The sequence below is a fragment of the Pinus tabuliformis genome, chromosome 1_1, assembly GCF_031772625.1.
Source record: "Pinus tabuliformis cultivar Carrire ecotype Pingquan chromosome 1_1, CPIR1, whole genome shotgun sequence".
NCBI classification, from domain to species: Eukaryota; Viridiplantae; Streptophyta; class Pinopsida; order Pinales; family Pinaceae; genus Pinus; species Pinus tabuliformis.
In genome coordinates this window covers 944,376,929-944,388,803 of record NC_142297.1, presented here as the reverse complement: position 1 = coordinate 944,388,803, position 11,875 = coordinate 944,376,929, and the positions used below count along the sequence as shown (strand labels likewise).

The 11,875-nt window shown below is 36.3% G+C and overlaps 1 protein-coding gene across 1 annotated transcript; it reads right to left on the bottom strand.

The window, feature by feature from the left end:
* Window positions 1-3,274: 3,274 nt before the first annotated feature.
* Window positions 3,275-10,754, bottom strand: LOC149217595 (asparagine synthetase [glutamine-hydrolyzing] 1-like). Its single transcript, XM_089390298.1, has 7 exons — window positions 10,703-10,754; window positions 10,301-10,420; window positions 10,061-10,162; window positions 6,196-6,371; window positions 5,793-6,017; window positions 4,012-4,132; window positions 3,275-3,897 (listed from the first exon to the last, which is right to left on the bottom strand). Exons 1-7 carry the CDS (start codon window positions 10,752-10,754, stop codon window positions 3,710-3,712), a joined length of 984 nt encoding a protein of 327 aa, XP_089246424.1. The 3' UTR covers window positions 3,275-3,709.
* Window positions 10,755-11,875: the final 1,121 nt, after the last annotated feature.

Genomic DNA, 11,875 nt, shown 5'->3' with positions numbered 1-11,875 from the left:
TTTCATCGTATAAGTCTCCAAAATATAAAGATTTCTTCTAAACCACATTTGAGAGTGTTCTTGAAAAAACGAAAATTGTTGGTCAAGAAACTTCACATACCAGAGTGAACCATGAAAACAATAACACTCACCTCAACTATTCCAATTGTTACATTTGTTTTTTTAAGGTTAGTAGAACATTACATATTACATATGTTCACATTGTTAAGCCAAAAAAGATTTAGAAACAAAACCTTCCTTCACAACCATTGACTAAACAAAAAAGATTTAGAAACATTGGTGGGAAATTTCCCATTCCAAATATTGTATGAGATAATTTAATTAGGCCAAAATTACATAAATGCAAAAAAAATTATATTAATAAATTTCCATACTATGCATGAAATGTTTTAACGTTTATGAATTGTAACCTTTTAGTTGGATTAACATACATGTTCATTGAAATATTCTAGCAAGATTGTGCAATCACATTCCTCAATCTATTCATTAAAAAAAGTGGAGGGTAAAACCTAAACATAGATTTACTGATAAGGAGTAAAACCTAAAAAACAAAAGTCATGACCTTGCTAATAATGGTATGATGGCTATGTGTGAGAATACCTAATCCAGATTCCAAACATAAAATATGTATTGTTTAGCAAAAGTGGGCACATATCAATTAAGCTAGTCCAACTCAAATATACATGTTTGATAAGATAGAAATCTTATATCAATTACACAAATGATCAAATCAGGTCACTGGGACCCAAAGGTAAATCAAGCTACAATGACCATGTGGGAGCGATTAGGCATCTCCTAGAAGGGTAAATTATAGAGGTGAGTTGGACACCCTAAATTTCTATGTCGTTCATCTCCTTTATCACTGATTAAATACTGTACAAAAAAAAATCCAGTCGAATAACATAGATATTTACATTTATTTTGATTCTTCTCTGCCAAAGAATATCTGTACAAGTAAAAGCGAGGCCCCTACATGAATTGGTGGAATACTGGCAGCTGCTTCACTAGTGCATTGAAGTGACTAAATTGCCAGTCTCGGGCAAGAGAATTGTTTGAGCAGGTCTTGAAGAGTCCCAACTGTGAAGGATTTTAAGAAGAAAACGAGCTTTATTTTTTGCTTTAGGAGTACCAGATGTGAGAATAATATACAAAAAAGGCATTAATGATGGCAATCTCAACAAACTATTTACAATTTTTTCAGTTCACTACAACACAATGATAGAAAAACAGAAATCAATTGTCCTTGCATTTAGCTGAAGATGAACCCAATCTTAAATGGTTGACTATTAGAGGGATTGCAGAGGTTTCGCTAACTGCAAGTAATCCTCTTAACTCTCTTACAAGAACAGCCAGAACACCAACTGCATATTTTCTAGTTTTTATCTAAGAATCCCTTTGTAGAGGAAAAACTAGTGCAAGATTTGGAGGAAGAGGAGTGGTCACATGGGAGATTTAGCATAGTAGACCATCATGATGGATGTGTTTTCTTGGAGAAATATTGACATTTCCTTACTTATGACACACTAGGTCCTTACTATCATGATAAATCCACAAGCACAAGATCTGAAATACAGAGAAGTCAAGCCAAAATAGAGTTGTGATCTGGGAAAACTATTGAGATGAAATCCAAGGGGGAGACGGGAAGAGTGACTGGGTGATTGAGAAATAAGTGTTATTAAGAATAAATTGCTTATAAACATAGTAAAGAAACCTTTCATCATTGATCAACAACCAACGAACAAATTATCTCACAGGTAGAAAATTTTTTATGTGCTTCTTGTTGGCAAGACATTCTTGAGAGGATCTCAAATCGAATTGGCAACTAGACCTTCCACTCTTTGAACTTGGAAGGTCGTGTGACCTTGATCAAAGATGTTCTTCAAGCTTTACCGCTATACCAAATTTCAGCATTGCCAACGCATACGCTGATTTATAAAGCTATCACTACCAAATTTTGAGATTTCTTGTGGCAAGGCACTAAGCACACTAGGAAGTGGGCTATAGTGGCTTGGGAGAAGGTATGTTAACCAAAGTTGGTAGGGGGCCTTGGATTGAGGGATCCATAAATGCTTAACAAAGCCTTGGGAGCCAAACTATTGTGGTGTTGGTTGCAAGGGGGTGGGAACTCTTGAAACAAGCATGGAACATAAAATACAATTAATCCATTTCCCAAGATGATAAACTCCCCTCCTCAATTTACTCCCCCGCCCCTTGGTTTTTCCAATCTTAACTTTGACGGGGTTGCCGAAGGAAATCCAAGCCCAACCAAGTATGGAGGATTATTCAAGGACTGGCGTGGAAATACTAAGGATATATGTTGGCAACTTTGGAATCACCAACAACAATGTTGTAGAGTTTATTGCTCTAGAACAAGGTCTGCAGAGCGCAAGCAAATAAGGCTTTTCTAATATCCAAGTGGATGGAGATTCCCAACTGGCCATATCCACAACTCAGAAACTTATCTAGGGTACCCTTGTGTCAAAAGTGGTTAAGAGTTGGGATTTTGAGCTATTGGTTTCTCGGATTCAAATATTGTTATCCACCTTTCCCTATGTGATCACATTACATTCTCGTTGGACTGGGAATAAGGTAAGCCAATCTTCTTGTAAATTGGGGATGCTGGGAGAGAGAATTGACTTTTAACTCCACATGGCCAATGCAAACCCAAATCAGTTGGGCCAATCAAATGAATACTATCGTCAAGGAGGATAAATATACCCCGTGGGGGGTGGACCCGTGCACCGACAACCTTTTCTAATTTCTTATGGCTATAGGTTGTGTGTATATCTTGATGGTTTTTTGGTTTCTTGGTAATCTCTTGTTTTGGATATCTCAGCCTTTTTTGGCTACTGTCAAATTTCTGGTGAATGAACTACGAACCTACAAATCCATTAAGCGTAAGACTTGGTAAACTTTTGAAATGTTGTAGACAACAATAGAACTTATTGCCATAATAAAAAAGTCTCCTCAAATTACAAATTTTTTTAACTAATTGACAAACATAAAATGTTAAAAATAATGTATCATTTTAAATATAAAGGAAACACAACTTTAAATAATATATCATTTTAAATGAACTAAGAAAAACTAAACTAAATTAACCAGCTTTAGCTATATTAAATTTTCACATTTTAAAATATATTAAAAAATAATTTATAATTAATAAAAAAATCATTAAAAATTCTTCAGATGATGCTTTTAACATTCATATATATATTTAAAGCCCAAATAAATGATAACACATATGTTTCATATATTAAAAAAAAAAATTGAATGTTTAAAAGACTACCAAATAGATGGTAATGGACTATTACAAAAGCCACTTACATCATTTCTTTATGATGTTTGGTATGTTATTGAAATAAAGCTGCTCCTTTTCAGAGTTTTCTCGCAGCCATTTAAGCAATTGAATGTGCTATTCTTAGCAAGCAGCTTCTACCCGTGTCTTATTTACCTTAGTTTCAAGGGTTGTTATAGTCAACGATATATATTAATCAGAAAGGTTGGAGTAACTAACTTTGCAGATAGCAAACTTGTATAAGCCAGTAACAGCCTTTGAAATCACCTTTACATTGCAAAACTGACTCACTTTTCAGCTTCATCAGTATTGATTATGAAAATAATACATATCAAATAAAAAACAAAATGATATTTCTAAATATCAAATTGTTCTTATCAGGATTCATTAGCCCAATTGGCCTGGTTCATATCAAAATTCCTTGGCCCAATTGGCCTCACTACCCACTCTAGGCATGCTAGTCTGCCTCTTGGCAAACACATCTACTTTGAAGTTCGCCCCACACATCTGCCCCTTACTATCAACACGAGGCATTGGCATCAGCTTATTCAGAGGATGTTCAAAACTCTGCAAGCCACCTGATGTAGAGAAAAAACAACCTGCAGGGCCAAATGCAACATCAGTATAAATAAGAGACAAAAATTAGATCACTATGCTTGATGTGTGAAACAGTCAGAGAATAGATAAGGTCTAATTTAGCAGTCGAATATTACCTCGGGGAAAAGGAGCAAAAGATTTTCCACATCCCTCTTTGAGGACATGTGGATCATCAGATAGGACAAGGCAACCATCAGCTGCAGTGCCCCAAAAGAAAGGCACTGAACCATCGGCATCCTGGAAATAAAAATAGTGTCCGAGTCAGAATGCCAGGAAATCCACAATTTCTAAGGAAAGATTTTATTCAAATAAATACTCAGTGCAACATTTTTGGGGTCTATGGAAATCTGATGTATGAACAGACTTCTCTGGGAAAAAGGTGTTCATTGGCCACGTGATTTTGAATAACTATTTTCCCCTTACCTCTCTAGCCAAACAAAGGAGAACAAATCCATTGGAAAATAACTCATGCTTAAATATTGTAAGCAAAATAGGAGTGTTGCAGGACCTGGGAAAATTTTTCCATACATTTGCAAAGGAATACCAACCATCATGTAAGAATTTTAAATGCTTTTAGCAAAGAGGTATTTTCACGAGCCAAACTCCTATATCATGTCCCATATATTAAAATGGCAAGTCAAAAACGATCTCCCCAGAGTCAAGACCAGATCCCCGAACTTAGAGGAGTCCATTAAAGCAGAAAGTCAGGTTGAACGACTGAGATCTGAGTTGAGTCAGTATGCTGACTTGAATCACTATGTTACCATATCATCAAGTTCAGTAGAATAAATTCGATCATATGTACAGTCATAATAATTGAAGCCTATATCTTAACAATGGCTTTAACAAGAGCAGCAATGTAGATATTCTTTATATTACAGGGTTTCTCTTGGATGGCCAACTCTGCTGTGTTTCTCAACTATGATCAGTAAGGTAGGCCAGGTTAGTTTTAGCTTTTGGGACTTGTAGCTATATGGCTAGGGTATGGATAGCAATTTGTAATGATGGGACACCTTCTTTCATCCGTGACCTTAATGAAAGTCATGAATTTGACAGGTCTATCTTGTAAATTTTCCAAAATAGTAACTGTCTTACACCACAAAAGGATAGTAAGTGCCTTACAACAGAAAAAAGAAAAAGATGCAGTATATATATTAAAAGAGTAGGCATGTACTTCTACTTCTAGTTTTAAAAAGGATCTATTATCTACTTCATTTCAGAGTATATTCACGTTAGAAGAGTCACTGAGTTCTAGTCATTATATCCATAAACCAGATTAATGTATACTGCAAATATGTTGATGTTATCAAACCGTTGCCAGTTAGGATGGATCCTGAAACCTGTGTGTGGCAAATTCGCCAAAAGACCGCCAGTTGACTGGAAAAATCTCTACATTGCCATTAAGCCACAAGTTAATTTGAAAGCTAAAGTTATGGCACAGATTTTTCTCAAGGCTTGTAATTTGAATTTGCTAAATCTTCCTTTCAAAAGGATCTCATCATAACTCATCTAAGAATGTAAAGCTACTCCAAAAAAGAGAAGAGATGGGAAGGAGTTTGCAGGGTCAGCAGATCCACCTGTCTATGCTAGTGAAATGGTAAACCTGTGGATTAAATAAAAGAGGCAGGGCCTTAAATTTTCCCCCCTGTCAATTGCGCGGCCAGGAAATATGATTCCGATGAAAAGAGTACTAAAATTCCAGAGATGGATAAGAAAAATATTGGGAAGCCTCAATTTTATTTATTATAGAGGGAAATGTAGCAGGAAGGATAGAGGGAAATGTGCATGTAGCAGGTCAGAAAGAAAAAATTAAGGGTTTATCTTAGATATTTCAATGGAAAATCTCAAAACCCCCCAACAAAAAAAGGAAATGAAGGGATAACAACGACAAGCGTACCACTGCTGTGAAGAAAGCTTGGGAGGTGGAGTCGTAAAGAACGAAGGCAAACTTTCCAGAGAGATCTCTGACGACCTGATCTGCAGGGTAGGGGCCCCGATCTCTGAGAGTCCGATACGCTTCTATGACAATAGCCACTTCATTTGCACTTTTGTTCAGACCATATCGTTGCCTCAACACTGCTATGTTATCCATGATGCCCTCGAATATGCACTTTATCCATAACTAATCCAAAACTGACATTCGCAATTTTGCAAACTGTTGAACTTTTACAAATGATTCAGGGTTTTAATGGCTCCAAACTGGCGGTTAATATGACTGAGGAAATTTAAACAGCCGAACAAACCTGATGCTTCAATAACAAATGACAATTTTTTGGGTATGGTGTGTTAGTCCAGTGTACCTGGGTGGCGAGCAGCAGAGCGGAGGAATTGCAGAGCGGGAGGCGCCGAGTCGAGGAGGAAGGTGAGTGAGCAGCCCGCGATCGGGCAATTCCTCCATTTCGAATTGGCAATGGCATTATTCCTCCGCGGTGGCGATCTGTCAGCGAAATTTCAGGATTGCCAGCTCCGATCCGATCTGCGTGGAAAAATCAGGAAGTGAATGCGGAGTGGAGGAAGAGGGTGGCGGAGCTAGGGGAGGGTGGCGGAGGGCGGAGGGATTGCCGGCGGCTAGAGCCGGACAATTTTCTGGGTGGCGACGAAAACGAGCAATTCCTCCGCCTAGGTAGACTACTCCATTAGTATCGTATCATATCATATGTTTCAGGAACGTGGGTGTTGGTGGATGGTAGGTTTAATTGGGAATTTTTAAATAAATTGCAGATTCTTTGAATATTCGGAATCAGACAGACATGAGCGTGGTCAATCTTTTGACGGCATCCATTTCCGTCTGATATGTTCAGAAATCTTCCATTGACTTAACCTCAGGGGGATTAATTCCATGCAATAAACTCATTATCATGGACTTGGATTCCCGAGCATTCTGGCGTGATGGTTTTTTTTTTTTTTCTCAAAACTGGGACTACGGTAGACCATGGTTTCTTCGAGGTGGAACTTAATTCTGGTAGACGATGGTTTCGCCCGGTTTGAAGTTAATTCTGGTAGACAATGTTTTCCATTGTGGTTTTGACATCTTACAGTTTCACTATAAGTCTCATTTAAAAGAAAAAAAAATACTACTTACTAAAAAGTAGGAAATACTACTTTTTAATTTATTTACTTTACATATCGTTTTTCAAAAAATTCATGTCAGGCATATGGTATGATATTGCAATTATATCTAAATTTTTTAAAGCATTAATATATTTTTTTTAACATTAAAAAAAACAAAATATTTTTTTCCAGACTTCAACATTATAATTTGCATTTATCTATACTAAATAATAATGGTGAAGATACAAATGGATCATGAGATTGACACATGCTAAGCTAATAGTCGTGAATACACAAATCGATCATCTTACGTTGAAAAACAACTAATAAGAAACCAATATTCTCATTAAGCAACAAAATGGTGACATTCCTGTCAAAATGGCACTAATCTTTCAAAGGAAATACTATCTAACATAGCCTTGGTGCTTTCTAGTTTTATTCTAAACTGTAAAGCTTAGCATGAACACCTTCTAGGGCTGAAACGGAACAAATCATCTCCTCATCCTCGTCCATGAAGTTAACAAATGAGAAACTAATGGATGAGTGCAAGACATTTTCCTTCACGGGTCATGAGATGAAAACCCTTCTAATGACATGGATGATGATGCTGCTGGCATCCAGACCCGAATGGAAACACAAATCCTGAGTCGAAGCTATGGAAGTTTGTCAGGGAAAGCTCCAATGTATTGTTGATCTCCAGAAACTCAAGATTGTAATCCACCTGAAAATCTTCCTAACCAACTTATAACCTAATCCAATACAGATTCTTATTCACTCTTTCTGGATCTAAGATGAGACCAGAGATTTCAAAACCCTTGAACTATACATTCCAATTTGGGATCATAATCATATTAAACCAACATTTTAAAACTAGATTTACTATGTGAAAATAATTCTTCTGATGAAAAGTGTAATAATATGTAACAGTTTGAATTATTGAATGCATGCAGTTAAGAATGGTACATGGTATTGAACAAGTCACTAAGACTGTACACACCAACATGTGTGTTGCCAAGACAGGTGCTCGAGAACGAAAGGTTGGGTGGCCTTGAGTTACCGAAGGGCATGTCTATGTGGATTCTGGTGTTGGCCATATGGAGAGAATATGCTCTTCTAGGGTAGAGAACCACTGTTACAGGTGCTTCATCTCCCATGGATGAGAGATTCAAGATTTCTAGTCCTTCTCACATATCGAAACGCGTACAACAAGATTCATGTATATTTATAGGCTAACCATGTACAACAAGATTTAACCTCGAGTATTTGGGACAAATTTAATCAAGTTAAAGTGAGTTTATTTGTACAAAAATATTTATACACTGGCTCTATACAACAAAGGAAAATATGTGTGTAATAGACAAGATTCATGGAGCATAATAATATTAAATTTACTCGAAAAGGCAGATGCATCACATATTCATGTAGCAGAATAATATTAAATTTATTCGAAAAGGCAGAAGCATTACAAAATTGTGGAGCCACTATTGGGAAATTATTGAATAAGAATGGAAGCTATTACATACTTGTAGCTTAAATTTTGTCTTGGGAAGGGTTTGCATCATATTTAAGTCTTGCCTCTCTTCTTTTTTTCAAGAAATGAATATTACCATTCTGCAACATAGGATGACATGAACACGTTAATTAGAAATGAACATGTAGTTAAATGTGTAACATTTTCAATTAAATTGAAAGAAAGAAACGATATAGAGGGAACTCGATTTAATGGCAGAGCTTAAAATCATACCATATAAATGGAATTTGATGCTGTTTATACAATTATTGATATATGTGAGCTAAAAAAGTATAAACTCTCTAATTTGTTTTACTTTACTCTCTTTCTCTATCCACACACAGACATGACTAACTCACACAAAGATCGACCCATACAGACTCAAACCACATATTTAGTCACTGACTGTGTTAGAATACTTTATTATTTTTTTGGAGAGGGATGACGTGAAATTGAAATAATTATTAAATAGTGATTTAACAATTATTCCAATAATAGAAATAAGGAATAATAAATAAATAATTATTTATTTAACTATTCCTGTGGTGTTTAGTTAAATGTGAGAAGGAATAATTATCAAACAATGATTTAATAATTATTCATAGAGAACTAAATAAATAATGATTTATTCAATTATTCTCATGAGGTTTTTTTTATTTTAGTGAGAAAATAATTTAATAAAAAGGGTTTACTAAATTTTTTTCCATGGTGAAAGTGAATTTACTATCATAAAATTAATCCTACATCGTGTATTTCGATTCACCTAGTTAGAAATTACTATGTGATCATTTTTTGGTAATAACACTTTACACATTATTACTTAGGACTAGAAGTTTGGAAAAAGATAGGTGAGATATATCTTAGTCAAGGTAAATATGTGATCAAGATTCTTCAGAAGTTTGGCATAATGGACAACAAACCTATGATGACTCCTATGATTACCAATTTAAAGAAATTGAGGAGTTCAGAATCTATTCTGGGGGATCCTATTTTCCACAGACAGTCGATTGGGTCCTTGATCTATTTAGTAAATACAAGACCAAACATTTGTTTTGCAATGAATGTCCTCAGTCAATTTCAAATGGAGCCAAAACATGATAATTGGATTTCAGTTAAGCATATCCTAAGATATATGTTTGGTATATTGGTGATGGAATCCAACTCGTGGGATATATAGATTCAGATTGGGGTGGTAGTTAGATAGAATTAAGAAGCACAACACATGGATTCTTCAACCTTAGATCCTCCATGCTCTCATGAATGAGCAAGAAGCAAGGATACAATTGTTTTGAGTAGTGTTAAAGCTCAGTATGTTGCCATAAGTGAAGTCTACCAGGAAGTTGTTTAGCTTAGGAAGTTATTGTAATGACCCTTCCAAACTTTATATTAAAAACTAATTTGATAAATTTCATATTAAACATAAATATGAATTAAACTTTGTTATAAATATAAAATTTAAAAATTATAAATATACATATATATATATATATATATATATAATATTAAACTTCATAAAATTAAAGTTTATAATAAAAAGATATAAAATATCAAACTTTATGTAAAAAGGTAACGCAAGGGCCAAACACGAAATATAAGTAAAGTACAGAAGATCAGAGAGAAAAGTATTTGAGAGTGAAATGCATACGGAGGCGTGTCGGGAGGAGGAAGAGCGGTGGCCGTAGGCAGGAGGGAGGCCACCGCCAAGCCTGCAATTATAAAGCCACTGATCTGAGCCGATCACGGGGGCAACAAGGTAGAGGAGAAAATTAGCAGAGAAGGGAGGACAAACCAGAGAAAGACAATTGACTAAGGGAAGAGATTTAGGTATCTGAGGTTCTGGGAACGGGGGACAGTGAGCTTCTGCGAGAAGCTTACTAGATTGAGCAGCCAGGCTCTGCTCAGTCTAGGCTGGGTGGAATTGGTTTCCCGGTAATTGGTATCAGAAGCAACCACAACGCCATCAACTACACCAGAGCAGGCAACAGTTCAGGTAGGTGTCCAAATTCTCTTACTGTATTTCAGTTCATTTTTGGTTCTTACTGTATTTTAGTTTTGGTTATTACCGAATTTCAGTTTATGGTCTTTAAATATTGTATCAGAGGGCGTGTTCAAACCCTTCCAACCTCATAGGCCCTTATAGTTTTCAAACCTTGGTAATTTTCCTGTTGTTCTGTCAATATTTTGCTGTGTGTCTGCATTTATTTTGTTGCATAGGTTCGACAGAGCAAAATTATAATACCGAGTACCAACCCGTCTGAACACGGCATGAAATCCCCTTAGCTGATACAGAATCGCCATTCGGTCATTCCTGAATTGGTAAATAATTACTCCGAATATGTAAGTTCACAATTTTTATGACTCTGGAAGCGATTAAAACTTTTTATTGTTTTTTTCGATTTCTGACTAAGTGAATCATCTAGACACACATTTTGTTCATCTCTTTCATTCCCTGTTTAGATAATCCCTACAGTTTATTTTGTTGCAATATGTTTCATGATTTTGAAATTCCTATGAGAAGGGCGTTTATTTTTTTTGTTGTATGACTATTCGGATGATTCTTACAGTGATAAATGTGTACTGAATGGTTGTCGTGTGGTTGATAATGATTATTCATAGAGACCTAGGAGCCGTTTTTATGATTTTAGTGCAACTTCATGGAGAGCCCTAAAACTCAGTAGTGTTTTAACTTACTGAAAGAAATTTCGGCAGAAGGAGAATTAGGTAATCGGAGAAGACTCGCGAATTCAGGTTCGTTCTGAGTTATTCGGGGGTTGTCCTTTTTCCGCTCACAAGTACGTGCAGCTCCCTCTCACAATAGTGTGCAAGAAACATATGAAGAATGGGTTGACTCTTCTTTTACGCAACCGCTAACGCTGACGCCATAGAAATGGGGTGGTGGCACAGTTGGTTAGCGCGTAGGTCTCATAGCTAATCGTTGAGGAATCTTGAGGTGAGAGAGGCTTGAACTCTCGACCTCAGAAAATGGGGTGAACCCGGTAAAAAAATCCTTTTACGAATTGGGCATAAAAAAAATACTGCGCCGCGATATGTGTCATCAAAATTCCTACAGTGATTAAACCTGGTGTAGGATGCCTTATTTCGTCTTAGACGGTTAAACTTTTAGTTTCTAGTTATCCTTTTGCCGTGCGGTTGCATTATTTGTTCGAGCAGCAAAGCAGACTCATCCGAGGGCGGCTTGACACTCGTCTCGTCGATGCCACCTCGTCTCGTTGATGCAAACTCGTCATTCTGTCGTTTCTAATTTAACTGAAATTGCCTCGCATCTTTCACAGCTTATGCCGTCTGTTTCTGATTGGCTCACTAATTTTTGAGCTATGTCGAAGTCTTCGAGAGTTGACCCTGTTTTGGTGTGAAGGGGATGATAAATCCTTTGCCTACCCTCCCCGCGGACATAATTC